We start from the raw sequence: 19,972 nt of genomic DNA on the forward strand, positions 1-19,972 counted from the left end.
GTCCCTAGCTTAATTACTCCAATGTCATGAAAACCAAATTTCTAAACAGATGTTAAGTCTCCTCCTTGGAGATTATTCCATGAATAATATTAATAATCACATTAAATTACTTTCAGTAAATATGACATTTTCCAGCATATTATTTTTGAACCGTATGTTCAGAGCAACCATAGATTGTACTGTACTTGAGGGAAAACTGAAGCTTTGAATAGCTGCATAGAGCATCTTATGCTCATGGAATTGTTTCTTGAAGAAATTGTGTGTGTGTGATATTCTGACAATATACAAGACTCTGCCATTTCGAAGCTCTTACATTTAATTTTTCCAGAATTTTATAGTATGAACATAGTTGCAGTTTATAGATGACATTTTTATATATTACTAATTGTGATTTTTATATACTACTAATTGTTCTGTGAAAATCTCTTATTAGATAAATATATGAATGTTTTCATATGAGGGATTCACACTCTCTTAAAAAATACTTCCAGGTAGAACTGCTGTTGACTGTGAAGTACCCATTGTGACCACATGTGCAGTGGTAGATAATCTCTATGGAGTCCCCAAAGTGCACTTAAATAGAGGAAAAATTTTTCCAAAACACAGCTTGAAGTAATGGATTTTACTTTTATTTCAGACATTGATTTAGTATTTGCCATAAGTTAGGTTAAAGAGTATTTATGTGTCACAGAGTCCTATTTAGTAATCTCATTTAATGTGTGACTAGAGAAATAGAGTTCCAAACCAGATCACATGGAAGCAGCGTAGCAGCCTGGAGAGTTACAAAGGTGGTGTTGCATACTGTGATTCAACAGTGCTCTTCTCCTGGTCACTAGTCTTCCTTTGAGAAGAAAACATGTAGTTAACCAGCCTTTGACTGCTGAAGGGACATATTGTGACTGGAGATGAAAAGCTGAACCACTCAAAAGAAGAGATGCGCCACTGCATTACTCGTTATCATGAAGATTTCTTTACTGGTCTTTAGTTTTTGCATGCTCATCGTGCAGCCTCAAGTGTGTTGCAGTGTATGCTTTGTATAATGCTCAGCAGTCTGCAGGATCAGTAATATCTACCTGGTTGACCAGTGTGTGAATACTTTATCCTTAATTAGGTATCATTCCAGTTACAGAATAGCATCCCTGCTTAATACTGATTGCTAGATTTTTGTAAATCTGGAAGATTTGATGTTGCTAGTATTTTCTTAGACCTAATTTTTTATTAATCTCCTTCCTGTGCAGAACTATGTCCAGACTGACTCAGCTGGAGAGACTGGACTTAGGAAGTAATGAATTCACAGAAGTGGTGAGTTTAGCCTTAGTTAAAGAGCTCAGCATCTTTTATAAATATTTTTATCCTTTGATCTGTTTTTAACAAATATGAAAACATGAACATCATCTTAAGAGTTCTGCTTCCAAGCATTATTTATACTCTACACTACTTTATGGAGCCTATTATAAAAATCATGTGTGTGACCTTACGAATGAGAGTATGTTTTTACTCCATTTTAAAATAACACTCTGTTATATAGTGTGGTTACTGTACTGGTAAATAATTAAGAGTAATACATGTTTGAATTATAAACATAATTGTTAGGCTTAGAATAAATTCTAAACATTTATTGATTATCATGTATTGAATATTACAGTTTTTTGCTTAACCTGCTTTTATTATTGTGCACTATTAGATCCAAGGGAAAATATATTAAATTTGAATGTTGTTCAAAGCAGTATTTACAGTTGAAGTGCTCTGATTTTTCCTTCAGGATGCATTGACTTGTTTCCTGTTTGTATTCTCACAGGCAAATATATTTTGTATTTAAGGGTCACATAACATTTCTCTGCTTTTACAAATACTTTCCGGGGTAAAGGAATTTAAATAGAAGTATAATGAAACTTGCTGACCTGCAACACAATAGAGTCAAGCATTTGTGTGCCACTAGTAGAACATGCAAAACATATCACTTGCTTAGTGATATGGTTTGGAAAATAGGGGAGTGTGTTTAAGGAATTTTTCATTATTATGGTTAAACATCTAGGACTGCCGTATTCTCATCACAGGGTATATATTTGTGTGGGAGCCTTAAACTAATGTTTAAATTACATCTTCTTCTTGGAAAGTGAGTTAGTTACTGGGAAAGAAAGTTATTGGGAGTCAGGACTGCAACTTCAGCAGAAATCCTGTCCACTGTATAACAAAATTTACTTAGCATTTATCTGAACTTGGCTGTACTTATTAAGGTGCAGTAGTACCTCTTTTGTATTGCTTTCTCTGGAGGGAAGTTTAAATAGGGAAAGCATATGTGACATGAATGTTTACGAAGAAGAGGTCTTTCCCTGATAAACAAGACACTTTTTAAAAGAAGTTATATTGAAAACATAATCCTGCACTTCATTTTATGGATGGAGTGGTTAGCTTGTATCATGGAGATGCACCCTTTGTTGATAGAAAAAATGAAGTTTGTTTTGATTTTCCCCCAAACAAAAAAATCACTGCAGTTTTTGAAAAACAAGTCCTCTGAGTTGATGAAATTTAAAGGTTTTTAGATGTCCTCCATCAAAACTGTACATGTAACATGTACTTAGAGTGTGTGCCTGTTGAAAAAGAATACTTTCTGTAAAAGACACCAAACCAACAGAAAGCCTTTCTTTAAAAATTATTTAGTGCTGTGGTCAAGTTCTTCAAAGTCTTTATATATCTGGTAATATATTTTCATTTCAAAAGTGAGTTATCTGGGTTTTCTTTGATGACCCAGTGAAAAAAGTGGGTACAACAGCTACAGTAACATATTACTAAAGTTGCAATAGACAAATCACTGAAGTTGGTTTTGCCATTCACTGGGGATGTTTCATAAGATTTTTTTTTAAATGGCTTCCTATTACAGCCTGAAGTACTTGAACAACTGAGTGGATTAAAGGAATTTTGGATGGATGGTAATAGACTAACACTTATTCCTGGGGTAAGTTCTTTTGTTGTATTAAACATACAGTATTTTAAATTACACAGGCACTTGCTTTGTCAGTGATCATGTACATTGAAGTTCTAATTTTAGTGTTACTTAAAGCCGAAAGGATAAATGGCAGATGAGTGCTTAACTAGCCCACTTAGAAATTATGACTGATCACAAGAGTTGCATTCATAGCTTTTTGGTGCTTTTTTTTCACTGAAAGTTATATATTTCTCATCTAAAAATTATGTTGCAATTCAGGAAAATGAGTAAAAGTCTTAAATCAAATTTAGGTTTGAATAGCCCTTCCAAAAAGGGATTATTCTATGTTAGATAGCAAGCAGAAATAGGTAGGATAAGTATGTTGTGTGGCTTTTTATTGGTTACAGTTGTAAAAGAGAAGCGCCAGTTCCAGTGCTGTGTAAACAGGGAGCATAGACAGTTCCTGAGAAAACAGTCTGTTTACTTTGTATGGGTTCCTGACATATTTCATTACATGTGGTCCAGGTTGACCTATTATTAGAGTACTTGAAAGTCTGTGCTTAAGTTTTAGCAAACTAATAGATGAGTATTTGAAATTTGGGAAGCATCTGGCTTGTTTTCAACCTTAAAATCACTGGCGGTCATGTGAAATGTGGCCTTCCTGTCTGATCAGTAGTCTTTTCTACTGTCTTTCCATCAGCTAACTATTAGACAGTTGAGTGTTTGGATTGTAAAATATGAGCTGAACAGTGTTTTGCAGCAAAATAAAACTGTATTTCTGAGAGTAAAGATTTAAGTAGACTAATGTGCATAAATTTTCGGGCTTATGCTTGGTTCATGTGGAATGATAATGCAAGCTTATATTTTGGCTTGTTTCTTTCAGTTTAGTACGATTAGGGATTAAGTTTTGTTTTTGAGGATGCAGTTTTACACAAAAGGCAAAAATGAGCATTAAAAGTCTACTGGAGCATAATGATGTCCTCATATTGTGTCTCTTTCTGAAGTCTGTTCTAAAGTTTCAATTACTTGATTCATGGTAACTAATCAAACCATTGAATGCAGAAGACTGACATTAGGGACATGCAGAACTGCTGTGGGGTGTCTCTGTGTGTAAAAATACCAGCTTTCCTTATCTGCACAAAATACATAATTTGAAAGTTTGTATATTTTGCATAAAATTGTGTTTCAGTACTCCAAGTCTTGTCCTCTGGCATTACACTTGAGAGGTCAAATCTGCTGGATTTTTTGTTTTGAAATTGCACTTTTCTAGAATGCATTATTTTCTCTTGCTTTTAGTTCATAGGCACTTTGAAACAACTGACTTACTTGGATGTTTCTAAAAACAACATTGAAGTAGTCGAAGAAGGTATTTCAGGTTGTGAAAGCCTGCAAGACCTACTGTTATCCAGTAACTCACTTCAGCAACTGCCAGAGTCTATTGGTTTGTATTTTAAGTTAATTCATGTTGTTAGAAGCCTGTAGTTCAGACACAGAGAACTTGAAAGTACAAAAATTATATTCTAGATCTGTTTCAATTCAGTGGAAGTGCCAGTTCTTGATAAAGCTGTAATGCATGGCTGAATAATAACTTAAAATTAGTTTGGAGCACTTTTACTTTATACAGTAGTTTGTAAATGTATGACAAACTGCTGTCTCTATCAGAAAACAAAACCAATTTCTTTTTCTCCCTGGCCTTACTCACAGTTTATGTTGTAAACTGGCAAACAAGTTCTGTACGTTCATCTCCTTGTTTCCTTAGCAATACAGCACTATAGGCACACCAGGGAATAGAGAAGATGTGGTGGCTGGCCCATAATGTTGGGTTTTTTCTCCTCTTAATTTGAAGTTAAAACTCAGCTTAATTAACTCAAATGTTCATTTTGATTTACTTGTCCCTATTGTTACAGGTTCTCTGAAAAAGGTGACAACACTTAAAATTGATGAAAACCAGTTAATTTATTTGCCAGACTCCATAGGAGGGTAAGTATTTCACCAAAATAAGGAGTTGAATTTCTTTTCTGAACACTCTTCTGTAACAGTGGCTCCTCTCTCTGAGTTTTTTTATAACTACTTGATGTAATTTTTTCTACATCTTAATGCTCTAATACAATTTAAAGCAAGAGTTTTCATCTTAGTTCTGCTTTGCAGCATGTAGGTTCCTATCACTTAATACCAAAGGACATATGTTCCTCACTTAATGCAACCACCAATCTATAAAACAAAAATTGAGTGTGACAGAAAACAAGATACTTATAGAGTCAGTTAGCTTTCTAAAACTGTATTTTTTTGACAGTAACATTGCTGTGGTAAATATTGCAAATGATTGCCCAATCTCAAAAATCTTGTAAAAAGTAAACATGAACATGTATTTATCTTTTTTATATATATATGGAGAACTTTCAACTGTCCATCAGCAAATTTTTTAACATATATTTTGGTGTTCAGCAATTTAATTTAAAACTTGCAAATAATAGCAAAAATAATTCGCTCACAGTTATGCACTGTACAAATGTACAATGATTTCCAATTTAATTTCATATGTTTTAATTATTATAGCTTATCTTTTGTTGTCACAGTTTACAAAGTACTTCTTCACTGCCAGATTCTTAGGTTCATGGTCTATAACTCCTGAAATTCTTTGCTTGTTCAGAAGCTGCATTCAGCTCTAATTTGACTGTGATCTATCTCATTCTGAATGTTTTTAATGCCTTACACTGGCATGTTGTAATGTAGTACACAAGCATTCGATGTTGCTGGCCTCACTTTTTTTCTTTGTGAGGACAGTGTAAAGGAGATTTTAAAAAATTAAGCAAGCTCTAAACGGAATCAAAAAGCCTGCAATCAAGTAAGAGGAAAAAACACCCACCCTAAGACACATTTTAGGCCATCAGTAAAGGATTCTTCTTGGATTTTAATTCCTTAGGGTTTATTTTGAACTACATTTGTGATTAATAATTAATAGTAATGTTAACTTCATTAAAACTGCAAGTATCAAATTAATGTTGGATTAATTAATCTGTATGGAGGTAATAATTTTTTTGCAGGTTAATATCAGTGGAAGAACTGGACTGTAGTTTCAATGAAATTGAAACATTGCCTTCATCTGTTGGGCAGCTCTCAAATATAAGAACATTTGCTGCAGATCATAACTTTTTAAATCAGCTGCCATCAGAGGTATGTATTTAATTCCAAGTCTGTAAAATGAGTATTTTAATGTGTTTATATAGTCTTTACAACTTGTGAATAACAAGTTACTATTTTTTGAGAGGATTTTCTTTGTATATGTTTTTAAAGGAGGATGCATACAAATATACAAGTTGATAAATAACGAAATTTGATTTTTTTTTAAGCAACGAGTAGGAATTCGTTGATGTGAATTGAAAGTAAAAGGTTTAATATGTAAGAATAAACTTTCAAGGCAAAATAGCCTCAGTACTAATTGTTTTTAAAACCTTCATATTTATGTTGTGAAGATGAATTCTTTGTGTGTTTTTTTTTTAGATTGGAAACTGGAAGCATGTAACAGTGTTGTTTCTGCATTCTAATAAGCTTGAATTTCTCCCTGAAGAAATGGGTGATATGCAGAAATTAAAAGTCATCAATCTGAGTGACAATAGGTTTGTGAATGCTTTTAATCAAGTAGAAGTTGTATAAAATGCAACAATAAAGTAGAGGTATTGTTGTAAGTACATTATGGCTATCTTTCTTTATCTCACACATAGCTCAGAAGGTGACTGAGATTTAATGTATTATTGTCGTATTCTGGATATTGCAGCTTCATTATATTAAGCTGTCTTTTTTTTTAATGACCTGGCAGGTGCATTGAAGTGCAGCTTCACTACATTTGTGATTGTTACCATCTGTTTTTCTAGGGAATTATTTTGGTTATTTCCATAAAGCTTTTTGATTCTTAGTTAAAATTAACATATTCTTGAATTGCATATGGAGTGCCCAACAGTATCATAGGATAGTGTAAAAGACCTTGGTGTTCTGTGCAAGGGGGAAAAAGTTGCCTTTTATTAGAGATGGTCATTAAAAATAGACAAAATGTTTATCTTTGGGGAATTACTAGAATATAGAATTGAAGTACTGGGAGAGAGAACTAGCAGAGCTCTCCCTCCTATTCTGTCAATCCAGCTTCTCTGTACTCTGTCTGTAGCTTGATTTATCCCTTAGTGCCAGAGCACCCATTATCCATGACAGCGTATTCCCCATACCTGTATATTTTAGAAAAAAAATGATTTTCAGGTGTAGTACATTTTCCCTTAATTGGCATGTATATTGACAGATAAAATGGTGAGGATTCAGATTTATTAATTAACCTTAATTGTCTTTGTATTCAAGTCACCCAGTTCCCAGTTGAGTTAAATTCAGGTCACAATGTCACTTCTTTATTTTAAGCTACTTGCTATACTGGGCAGACAAGTTTTTCTTGTTTGGTTGTTTTTTTTTTTTTTAATTGAATTTAAATTACATGTTGTAACCTTTCAGCTCTCACTATTTATTAAGTGAACTTCATATGAAAATATCCTTTTAAAATATTTTACAGACTAATACAGAATTGTGTAAAGTCTTAACAGTATAGCTAAATGTACTTATATAAATTCTTGTAATTTACAGACTGAAGAATTTACCATTTACTTTTACAAAACTGCAACAACTCACTGCTATGTGGCTATCAGACAATCAGGTGAGATTTTTTAATATTGAAAATAAATTATTGTGGACTTGATTCCTAATGGGGTTGACAAGAACAGAGCCATCTGTTAAATAAAGAGACCTAGTACTGTGCAAATCAGTACTTTCTGGACATTACTATGTCAGTTCTCCTTAAGTAACCAATACTGAGCTTACCTGTCTCTGGAGGCTCATAATCCTGGAGAAATTCTGTGCTGTGAGGAAATGCAGTTTAACAGATAATGGGAAGTTTTTTGGTTTTGTTGTGTTTTCTGTGGGTTTGGTTGGGGTTTTTTTAGGTTTTGTTTGTTTGTTTTGTCTGTTTGTTTGGGGGTTTTGTTTTTCTTTTTTGTTTTTTCTTTGTTTGGTTTTGGTTGTTCTTTTGCGGGGGGGTGTTTTGTTTTTGGTGGATTTTGTAGTTTTTTGGGGTTTTGTTGCTGTTTTTGTTTGTTCAGGCTATTTTACTCAGGTGAGTTTAGTGCTTGATAAGCTTGAACTTGAACATGTAGCCCGCTGTTGCTTTCACAGCTATACCAGCAGGGAAACTCAGCATGCCTGGTTTTCAGTTACGTTTTTGCCACACCTTTGAACTATTTGAAGCTGTTAAGCAATAACTCCTATGCTTGTATTTTTCCTTTTTATTAAATTCCTTGATGTTATGCTGATTTTCTGAAGGGCATTAAAGTGTGCAGGGCTGTCAGAAATCTAGTAGCCTCAGATGTACACTTTTAGTGAAACAGTAATTTCAAGAATCTTCTGCCTTTCCCTATAAGGGGTGGAGGATGTTCAATCTAGTCTCAGAATGAAAAAACAAGGATGCTGAGTTTTTCTCTTTATATGATTGTCTGCAGTTTAAAATAGCTAAATATATCCATGCATTTCTGATCAGTGTGCTTTGGGATAGTAGTAAGTACTAAAAAGAAACTGAGTTACTTTTTTACTATCTAGTGATTTCTTTTCACAAAAGCTGTTGCTGAGTTTGTCCTCAGTCAAAAAGACTGTCATCAATCAAGTACAGACATATTAATTTTGTCATTTGATGAAAATTACTCAGAGGAGAAATGGTTTAATTCAAGGGAAAGTAGTCTTCAAAGTCATGGCACAGGCATGCTCTATGATATGTAGGTCATATTTACTCTTTTTATATATATATATATATATTCTCATAACATAGCCTTCTTTCATTTACTTTCTAGTCTAAACCACTTATCCCTCTTCAAAAAGAAGCTGACCCTGACACACAGAAAACAGTACTTACTAATTACATGTTCCCTCAGCAACCAAGGACTGAGGAGGGTAAGGAATTTCTGAAATTACCTGTCACAGTGGTCACTGTTGAAAATAATAATGGGAAGGCTTCCCGCTAATTATGATTTTCACTAAATAATGCTTAAATATCTAAATGCTTAAAGTTTGGAGTATGCTTGCAGGAGAGGATAAGTTTGGGGTGAAATTCTCTTAAGCAAGCATTAGCTTCAAACTGACTATTTTAGCAAAATATTTCTTTCATTACCAATTATGTATTTTTTGAAAAGTACATAGTATTCTCTGGTATATTTTGAAATTTAAAAAAAAATCAGTCCAGAAAAAGCATATTGTTCACATGTAGTTTGAACTGGTTTTATAAAAGGTCAGGTTCCTGGCTTTTGGTCAGGAACTCATAATGATAGTGAAGTTTATTGTAATATCTTCAGATGTGTTAAAATTTTAAGTTCACCTGTTAAATGCAGAGTAACAAATATTTCATTGCATTTACTAAGCCCTAAAATTAAATATTTTTCTATGTCAGGTATAAAAGTGGTTAATATGAACAGTCTTCATATTGCTAGTGAAGGATATACACTTTCTGGGTGGTAGTGGCAAATTTATTAGACTATTTATCAAGCTAAAAGTAGAACCTGCTGATGTAACGCCAAGACATGCTAAAATAAGAGACATCGGGTACCTGCAAGATTTTTTTAATCTCTTGTAAAATTAAGCAAGAAATACTTGTATCTAAAGCCCCTGTCAACTGCATAAGTGCTGCAAAATCATGCAGATTAACTTAACCTCCAGTTTTAGATGCTTACATTGCTTTAGGATTAGTAAGAATGCAGGTTTTTCTCACTAAGTCATTCTTAGTTTTAATTTTTAAATTTGCATTAAATTAAATCAGATGAATGTTCTTACCTGTGCTTAATGATGATAAGCACTGATAATAGGCTATATAAATCTATGCAAGTATAATTCGTCTTTATTTATATATATACACACACACAAATACATTATTTCATATTTATGTATAGAATAAAACCATTCAGCAGAGATCTGCTGAGAATTTTTGAATGTGAATGTTAGGACTAGTGTACAACTGAGCATATGATTTTCTTTTTAAAGATAGAGATTCTTCTAATATAAAAGTACAGCCAAATTCATAAAGCAGTGGCATTGCATCTAATCTTCAATTAATGATACTGTTAGTCCTTCATCTTTTAAAAAGAATGAATACAAAAGCACATCAGTCCCACTCAAGAGAAAGAAAAAGTGTGTATTTTGTTTTACGTAGTGTAGCCCATTCTTACACAAGGTTCTTTGGGTTTTTTTTCCAGTAATGTTCATATCTGATAATGAAAGTTTCAATCCATCTCTGTGGGAAGAACAGAGGAAACAGCGTGCTCAGGTGGCATTTGAATGTGATGAAGACAAAGATGAGAGAGAGGCACCACCTCGGGTTGGTATTGAATTTATTTTTGCATACATGGTGCTTCCTTTCCTCTTACTTTCACCCTTAATCTCAGCCTTTTCCCTACTTTGGTAATGGGTTTCACTCTGCTGAATAAATCAAGTCATCAGTTTAGAGTATCTAGCAGGATGAAACACTATGGTTTAGATATTTTTGTTGTGTTTCCTTTTAGTTTGGGCATTATTTGGCCAAGTCATTTTCAGTATGGCACAAGGGAAGAGCTCAGGCTTATACTTGGCAGTGTAGGGCCTACCTAGGATGCTACCTCACCAATGGATAACAAGCAGGGAAAGTATGATAAATTCTGATTTTATTTTGAGTGAATTACACTTGGCTTAATCCTTGCTTGGAATCATTGGACATGTTGGGGGAAAAGGAGTGAAAGTGATTTGTAATCTTGCCTGGTTGTATAAGCTTATGTCTGCCTCACTGCCAGCAAATTTGAGTATTAAGGTGGAGATTCTAGAGTATTCAGTGGTGTGGCCTAATTAATTATTTGTTTTAAAGCTTATGTTTTAGTTCTGACATTTAAATGAGTGTAGAACCTTATTGCCTTTTGTTACACAGGAGGGCAATCTGAAGAGATACCCAACTCCATATCCTGATGAACTGAAGAATATGGTCAAAACAGTCCAGACAATTGTACATAGACTAAAGGACGAAGAATCAACTGAAGACAATGCCAAGGAGTCAAAACGAGAAGTGCAGACAGTTTCTGTAAAAGATGTGGGGGTAAAGGTTAGAGATGACATTATCTTCTGGTTTTGCAAGAAATTCCAAAGACTAACTTCTCATTGATTCCTTTTAATTCTCTTTTCCCTCCGCTCTGAGTCTTTAGCAAGAAAAATTGTTAGATTACAGAACCAGTTTACCTCTTCCCCACCTAAGGAGGTCTGTAACAAATGTCTGGTTTGCAGTAGCAGTCTTCCTCCTGCACTAGGAACAAGAAAAGTGAGCTAATTCTTAGGCACATACAAACTGTGGATGTGTTAAGGAACTGCCTTCTTTGGTTCCTGGAGGATGGCATCTTTGTCATCCTCTGATCCTCTTTTATCTGCCAATCTTCACAATGAAATTTGGATCATCTCAAAGGTTTTTACTGCTCTTGACTGAAAGCTTTGTGTGGTAACAAGCAGTAATAGCAGACTGGCAAAAGTGTCCCAAGTCTCTATGAGCTTGATGCAGTGTGATAGGAGATAGGAATAATTTTTGGTGCTCACATAGAATCATTGCAGGTACTGGCCTGTTTGATTTTTTTTCATATGATTGGAAATATAATGGTACATATTGACACCAGTAACGATGAAAGTCAGACTGATTGACGTAGGGTAGAGACTGTAGCTTAGTTATCTAGTTTTCTTAGCATTTCGTACATGGTGCATTCTGTGCTTTATAATTTCAGAGCTCAGATTTTTCCATTCCATGTTTCCATTCCATGCAGAATATATAATAATGCTGGATCTATATGTCATTAAAAACATTTCAGGATGCTTTCTCTGCTAATACTCTTCATTTTGTAGACCTCAGAAATTGGTTCAATAAAGAACAAAGCCGATGAGAGAAAGCAATATTCAGCAGGAAGCTCTGTGCAGAAGCCTAGTGAACCAGAAGCTGAGCACAGCACTGCAAATTCACAGATGACTGCACTTGTTAAAACCTTGCAGAACACGAAAACAACTGTCAACCATGAGGACATGCTTGAGGTATGGCATTGCAATGAGCATTATAGCAGTCAGAAATTGTGCTGGTGTTGTATTAAATTTGTTCTTCTGAGAGATGAAAATTTCTGTTGACAATAGAAGAAAATTGCCCTCCATAACTGTTGTAAATTCAGATGGTTTTCAATACAGTACAGTTTTTGCTTCAGATTTTGTTAAGTAAAAGTTGAAACAGATAATAAAGTTCATAATAAAAGATGCAGGCATTTAAAGAAAAATAATGTGAACTCAGTTAAAGATTGATATACCCTGTGAAAAGACACATACTTCTGTGGAATTCTCCAGGTGTTTGACTGTCATTACTTCATTAAATAATCACTTTTAATTGTTGCTGAAATGAGAAAATTTCAGATCAGTAGTAGCAATAAAATGTTTCTATATCCAAGTGATTATACAAATGCATTTCAAGTGAAAAGTGATTTAAAAAATATTTATTCCTCTGTATTTACTAGTAAGCTGTCGGGAATATTACCAGGAATATACTTACCTCTTCCAGTGAAGGATTTTAAACTTCTGAACTGTGCATCTCTCTGTCAAACACCATGTATTTATTTATTTAGAAAGCTTGAGATTTATGACAAATTGAAAGCTGTCAAATGGAAGCTGACATTCAATCAGTTCCCAGTTACAGCCTGTAAAATACTTTTTTCATAATTTCAGCAGTGCATTTTTTTTGCCTGTATTGTGTAAGCTGTGGAAGGTGCCTATATCGTACAGTGAAAAGACTTGAGTGACAAGCAGTTTTGGCTGTCACTGGCTACTTCCCCACTAGTATGTTCCTGCTTCTACATTCTTTTTGAAAATACTGGTATTGACTTTTTTAATTTAAAAATGTGATTTTGGAAGATCATGATAGTTGTCTAATGATCATGACATTAATTCTTTGTAGCTGTAGTAAGTACACAAGTCAGGTATAGTGACATCCTTGTTTCAGTGTATTTCCTTATTTCCTACCGGAAACAATGTTGCAGAATCCAGATAGCTAAACTTTGCCTGTGTGTAAGCTTTTCATTTCAGCATCGATTACACTTATATGTCACATCCAAGAGGAAGGGCATGTGGTAGATGAAGTGAACAGGTTGGTTGGTTGGATTGTAGAGAAAAGCCGATGGATTCTTACTTTTTATTTTTAGTTAGGACTGTCATAGCTTGTTTGTTACGTCTCAGTCAAGTGTGTCCTTTCTGCAGACCTAACAACTGGCCAGGTAATTGGTATCATGGGAAGGTGGTGCTCCAATAGGTTCCATGTGTTAAATGTTTCAAAACAATAAGAAAAAGTGAATATTGGCAGGCTTTGTTTGCAATTTGCAACATGGATTTTGTAGCAGGAGAATGTTTACTGGAAAAAAATTTCTGCTTTGAGGAAAGGTTTGGTGTGGATTTGTTTCGTCAAAATATTACTGAAAACAATTGAGTTTTGAAGATAAATGAATATTTATCTTCAGAAAGAGGGCTACAGTAGGAACAGAATCAGTTGCATGGCTGCTCTTGCAGCAGCTTTGTCTATTAATCTCTGTCATAAGTGCACTGACTTCCATCTTTTGGTTCAGAACTAGTGATTACTAGCTTAAATGTATTCAGTATTGCTTTTTCTCTGCCATTGCTCTTGAAGTTAAATGACTTCTCTTCCTTTTGGAATTTACCCCTAGCAAGCCACCTTTACTCTGTTTCTGTTAGATAGACTAGGCAGGCCAAGCTCCTTCCATTTGTTCTCACAGCATACCTCTCCATTCCTAGGATTGTCTTGGTCATGGCTACTTTATAACTGCTTCAGTTTGAGCAGTTCTCTTCAAAACCAGTACCCAGCTGGTCACACTGTGCTGCTTGCTGCTTCAGTGATCACTTTGTGACTTGGACTCCACTGGATGCTCTCTCCAGTGGTAGAATGAAGGCTTCATCTGCTTGCTCCAATAAGTTTTTGCAGTTAAAGTTACCTGTCTGAGTGTCATCCCACAGAGTTCAGCAGTGACAATGCAAGTCTGCAAGTGATGCTTCTTAAAGATAATTCATTTGACTTGCACTGCAGATGCACTACAAAGTTGTTTTGCTTTGCCTATGTCATGTGGCTCATTTAGCTTTTTACTCCTTTATTGTTTAGTGGGTGATAGTTTACACAGCATTTACTTACATTTGAACTCTTCTTCAAAATGGACAGGATAAAGCTGTTTTCCCTTTAGCAGGAGTCAGAAGAAATCTCCTCTGATGAAGAGATGAAAATGGCAGAAATGAGACCACCGCTGATAGAAACCTCCATAAACCAACCAAAAGTGGTAGCCCTAAGCAACAGCAAAAAAGGTAAGATACCATAAAAAGCATTGGAAGTGTTTTGTGATTTCGATAATTTCTTGACTCAAAGTGACTAGTTTTTCAAATTAAATTAAGTAAAAGTATGTTTTGTAAGTTTTAAAAGAAAGATTTTCCTAGTTAAGCAATGAAAGTGGGGAAAAAACTGCATATACTGGAGTCCATGCTAGAGAAATTTGTGTTAATATCTTAGTTTTCTTGATTTTTGTCAGTTTAAATCAGACAGGAAGAGAAGTGGCATATGTTTTGGGGCATTTGGAGCTTGAACACACTCTTGATGTGCTTAAGAAAAGGATTGCAGAGAGTGGTATTTATTTTAGAAATTGTCTGTAACTCCCCCTTCACCCAGATTTTCTGAATTCTTGCTGTGATAGGCAGCTGCTATAACTGCTGCTATAGGCAGCATATCACTTTTTAAAATTTCTCTACAGAAGCTGTGCTCTCTTCCTAAGGTTTAAGAATAATCCTTTCTTGTGAAAACTCTTTCTCCAGAGATATTTTACTCTTATTTTTCTTTGCTCCTCTAGCATCAAAATTCTGCATCTGTTTTTTTATTAACTAAGTTTTATATTCTCTGAAATATTAATTTCTTCTGAGTAATCATTTCCTTAAGACTAAGAAATGGCCTAGGATTTAGGGAACACATGATATAGAAAGAGGATAGCGAATAATATTTTGCTTCATATGATATCCAAGTCCATTACTTCAAGGACAAAAAGCTTTTCTGGACATTAGATGTAAAAAGGTGAGATTTGGTGAGGAGAACCCCATGGTGGAAGCAGGAAGTCTGCTGAGGATCACATACAGATGAACAGGTGGATGTTTAGCAATGCTGTCCTTGTATTTTCTTGTCTGACTAAAGTACTAGGTCAAAACTTCTTTCTTGTCTCTGAAGACAGACATTAGTTCCACAAAATGTATGCGTTTGGCATATGTAACTGGCTTGAAGCAAAAATTTAAATGTATTTGTTTCTACACTCATGTCAGAATCACGGCTGCCTTGAATTCCCCCAGAGAAATTATTTTTATACGGATGTAGTATGTAAGTATGCATACACTATGCAAGAATCAATGTGCACAGGGGTAAATTACTCTGAAAATGTTGTCCTAAGGGATCTGCAAAGCATGGGGATGCATTGAATTCAAAATCTGCAGGAGAACATTTTTCATTGCTAATTTTTTACTTTACTAGAAAGCTATACAGAGCTTATCCAGTGATCTAGATAGTTCCAGAGTACTTGGTTTAGTTAATAGCTTTAATAATGATAGAATATTCAAAACCAGGAACAGCGTACCCTTTCAAAATACTGCACGTGAAGCAGTGTGCTTCGTTTTCTTAGAGGCCCATAGACTCATATAATGGGCAATTCTGAAATCCTTATAGTAACAGAAGTATGATTTGACAGATATTTTAAGGAAGTATTCAGTAATATAGCACTTGTGTATGACAAGGGAAATGGGAATGAAGCAAAAATTTAGTTTTAGTTAGCAGATAAGGGCTGTTTACATTAGGCAAAATATTTAAAAATATAGGAACTATTTCCAACAGTATTTTGTAAGTTTAAATGAATTTTGCAAGGGTGTTAGCTTACATTTTAGTTTCTGGTAGTAAGGATTACTGAAGAACAACAGACAGTTTCTCAATACTTTACATACACATATGAAATGGCTATTAATAAGATCTGTGTGTCTAATTAAATTGGCAAATTTTTATTTCAGATGATTCAAAAGATACTGATTCCTTATCAGATGAAGCTACCCACAATAGTAATCAGAATAACAGCAACTGTTCCTCTCCTTCTCGAATGTCAGATTCTGTTTCCTTAAATACTGACAGTAGCCAAGATATTTCTCTCTGTTCTCCTGACAAAGAAACACATGGTGCTGTTCTGTCCAAAATCAGGTTTGTAAGATACTGTAGACCAATAAGAAGATACATTAGAAAAATGTTACTTAATATTTTATATGGTGTTCCTTCCTTTAATTCATTCATTTATCATTAATTAAATATTTAAAATTTCAGTGTTTTATAATAGGGTTAATAATATTCTCTTAACGTTAATAAAGTTCTCATAAAAAAGAAGGAAATCTTTCAGAGACTAGCTTTAGTATACAATACGGGGTTCTCACTTCTCTTAAAAATAGGGTATAATAATTTTATCTTTTTAAAGTTTTTATCCCTACAAAATACATCAGTATCCCATTTTAAAAGCTCTATGTTTTTATTTGCTTAATTTTGAAAATCAATTTGATTGCTAACATGACCATTAAAGGTTCTTAAAAACTTATAAAGATTGGAATTACAGGCTGTTACTCTTCTAGGAGTTTTAGTTTAAAAGTGCCATTTTTCATAAAAACTGCTAATACAAACAGGAAAATTGTCCAAAATGGAAACTAAAATAAATTAATAAAAAAGTAAGTTATTATCACTTTGTACTTCTTGACACTTTTGAACTGTTTTTAATTATTCTTGTTGACTTCAAACAAACTTCTGAAACCACGGGACGTAAAAACATTGCCCAAATGAGCTCTTTATATAACACATTTCTTCAATAGAAGATAGCATATCATAAATCTGTTTCTTTGTCCTGTTTTGTATGCACAGCATGGTTACATATTAATAGTAATTTTTTTCTAAAATGATATTTAAAGAAATACATTCATTCTTAGGAGAATTTCTTTAAGAACCATCTTTATTTCTTCCAGGCGAGAAGATGAAAATTTGAACAATCTCTTGCAAAATGGAGGAGAATTGAGTATTACAGTTGAAGAAAAACTAAATGTGCAAGAGAAGGTTACAAATTTGTCTGAATATGAATTGAGCATTGAAGAAAGATTAGGCCTCCTAGGAAAGGGTGTTGATCTAAGTACTCCTATGGAGGAGTCACAGAAATTAGACCAAATAAACATGAATATCAATAAACTTGTTAGTGAAGAGGCAGTGCCAGTTCCGGTAGAAAAGTTAGAAACACAGAAAATGGTTTCAGTAATGGGCTTTTTGAATAACAATGCAAAAGAGGAAAGTGAGCACTTGGAAAATGGAAATAAATACCGTGTAAATAAAGTAAACGGACTTGCTGAGGAAACAGTACATTCTCCTAGTAAAGAAAAACTAGCAAAAAGCACTACAGTTGATGGGGATTCTGCTGAGCTATCTGTTTCTAGAAGCACTGAAGATTTGTCCCCACAGAGAAGCGGTCCTGTGATGAAATCTCACAGCATCACAAGTATGGACAGTGGTGGGCTGAAAATCTATGATACTGTAAATGAGAATGGATCTCAACAACCAAACTCAGCAGTAAAATCAGGATCAGATACTGCAGATGGAAAAAACATAGTCCGAAGTAAATCTGCTACTCTTCTCTATGATCAGCCTTTACAGGTTTTTCCTGGGTCATCATCATCATCTGATTTAGTATCTTCTACAAAAACGGTGTTCAAGTTTGACTCGAATCACAATCCTGAAGGTGCTAATGTAGTGAGGGGATCAGTGACAGGCGGTGCACAGATGCTCTGTGCTCCCCAGTATAATATTCAGTACAGCAGCAGTGCAGCAGCAAAAGATGCCTTATGGCCCCAGAAACAAAACACCCAAGTAGAACAGGGCACTTTACCTCCTTCACGTCTGCTTAGGTCTGACAGTACAGAAACTCCCAGTTATGTAAAGCATTCTGGCAACATGAATTTTTCCAATCATAACAATGTCCGGGCCAGCGCTGTGTACAACACTCACCAGCGGATGGCTGGGAGACATGCAGATCTGTGGGCTGTTCCTCCCGGTGACAGACTGCTCCCAGGAGCAACCAGGCACACGCTTCAGAGGCAGAGCAGTGTATCTTCTACAGCTTCCATAAATATTGGGGATAGTGGACCTTCAAGACGAGCCCAGGTTCCTGAAGGGGACTACTTAACATACAGAGATTTGCATTCGATGGGCAGAGCTGCAGCGGTGATGTCGGGGCAGCAGAGGCCTCTCTCTGCCCGCACGTACAGCATCGATGGTCCCAGCGCGGCCCGGCCGCAGAGCGCGCGGCCCTCGGTCAGCGAGATCCCAGAAAGAACTATGTCAGTCAGTGACTTCAACTACTCGCGGACTAGCCCCTCCAAGAGATCAAACCCAAGGGTTAACTCCGAGCACTCCCTATTAGACCCTGCAGGAAAAACTAAAGTCCCTCATGACTGGAGGGAGCAGGTGCTGCGACATATTGAGGCTAAAAAGCTAGAAAAGGTAAAAACAATCATTCTGTATTTTTTTTCTACTTTTCTGTTACCTAGATGTGGAATAAGGTAAACACTCTGTTTTGAACAGCTTTTAATTACTAGTGAAAATCTAATTTTGATCCTGCTTTAAAAAGGATAAATTTGTTTGTAATGAATATATGAGAAACACACTCAGATGGTAGACTGAACTAAACGAACTTTTCCCCCAAAGGAAAAAAAGATCTTTTTCCCCAAAGAAATAAAGTTGCTGGTTTTTTTGACATCATACTTGCCAGCTTAGCCAGACTACTTTTGAATACATTATATAATGTCATACAGACTTGCTGGACTGCAAGGCCAGCTCAAAAAAGGTAATTAAGGTAAATTTTATTGTAGCTTTGTATTCATAATTTACTAAAATATTCCCTTACACTTCTTGATCTTTCTGTTCCGCCTTTTTTTCACCCTATTTCTTCTCTTTAAGAACATGGAAAAAGAAAGTCAGTAAAATCTATTTAGAAGTATAGGTCTGCAGCTTTAGTTGCTGAGGAATTCAAAAGCCATAATTATCATGTATTTGCCTCCAAGCCAGTTATCTTTTGAAGTTGGGTATCTGACAGATTGTTGAATGAATGTTTATTGCTTGCTGTGAGATGAGAACACTTAAAAATCTTGTTCATTTCAGAAAAATCAAGTAGGTTTTGATATAAGTAGAGATGATGAACAGGATTCTTTATGTACTGTAAATGCCATCAAGAATTTGAGCTGATAAGTAGAGCTGAACAATTATGTATCTTCAAAGAATTTGAGTAGAGCCTGGAAGAGTGTAATCTGTCCTGCTAACCCAGTTGAAAATATCATCACTAAAAATGGCTTGAATGTCATTTAGCCAGATCATGTTTCTTTGGAAGGGAATTAAGTATCCAAATGGCATTTTGATTGTGCCAGTTAGATGGATTTTGTTTGTAGTTTCTTTTCTAAGAACATAGTTTGCCTTGTAATTATTATGGTAACTACTTGAATATCTGTGATGGCTAAAGAAATTTAATTGGAGGTGGTTGGAGAAATTACTTTTAACTATGATTTTTCTTCAGAAATCCCAGTATTTGGGGGGATGGGTTTGCTTTTTGTGTTTTGGGGGGTTTTTTTGGTTGGATTTTTTGTTTCAAATTGGATAAATTCTGGTGACAGAAGGGGATGGTTTCCTTTTTTATAGACACCTGCACAAAATCTGTACGTATTCTTCTGATCCAGCTGGTCACCCACAACAGGAAGTGTCTTAGGGTAGTACTGTGCTGTCATGTGAGGACCCCTTGTCCCCCACGAGGGTCACTAATCTCACCATGTTCCAGCTCTAATAAAATGTGCATTCCCTCATTTTCCATTCTCCTGGATGGATGTGTCAAATCTTACATGAAGTGACAA

The 19,972-nt window shown here is 35.0% G+C and overlaps 1 protein-coding gene across 7 annotated transcripts in view; it reads left to right on the forward strand.

Annotated features, from left to right (window-relative positions):
* Positions 1-19,972, forward strand: part of ERBIN (erbb2 interacting protein) — a 121,759-nt gene that overhangs the window by 84,851 nt on the left and 16,936 nt on the right. For 4 of the 7 annotated variants that reach the window (XM_063180469.1, XM_063180465.1, XM_063180467.1 and 1 more), the window contains 14 exons: positions 1,239-1,302; positions 2,882-2,956; positions 4,223-4,367; positions 4,834-4,906; positions 5,971-6,100; positions 6,428-6,543; positions 7,547-7,616; positions 8,800-8,899; positions 10,192-10,313; positions 10,893-11,063; positions 11,846-12,028; positions 14,221-14,338; positions 16,067-16,250; positions 17,054-18,575. In XM_063180469.1, the coding sequence (XP_063036539.1) occupies positions 1,239-1,302; positions 2,882-2,956; positions 4,223-4,367; positions 4,834-4,906; positions 5,971-6,100; positions 6,428-6,543; positions 7,547-7,616; positions 8,800-8,899; positions 10,192-10,313; positions 10,893-11,063; positions 11,846-12,028; positions 14,221-14,338; positions 16,067-16,250; positions 17,054-18,575 (3,073 nt within the window). The remainder of the gene's footprint in view (positions 1-1,238; positions 1,303-2,881; positions 2,957-4,222; positions 4,368-4,833; positions 4,907-5,970; positions 6,101-6,427; positions 6,544-7,546; positions 7,617-8,799; positions 8,900-10,191; positions 10,314-10,892; positions 11,064-11,845; positions 12,029-14,220; positions 14,339-16,066; positions 16,251-17,053; positions 18,576-19,972) is intronic. The other 3 variants (XM_063180466.1, XM_063180468.1, XM_063180471.1) reach the window with 1 other exon arrangement.

The sequence above is a fragment of the Melospiza melodia genome, chromosome Z (genome assembly GCF_035770615.1).
Source record: "Melospiza melodia melodia isolate bMelMel2 chromosome Z, bMelMel2.pri, whole genome shotgun sequence".
Lineage (NCBI taxonomy): Eukaryota > Metazoa > Chordata > Aves > Passeriformes > Passerellidae > Melospiza > Melospiza melodia.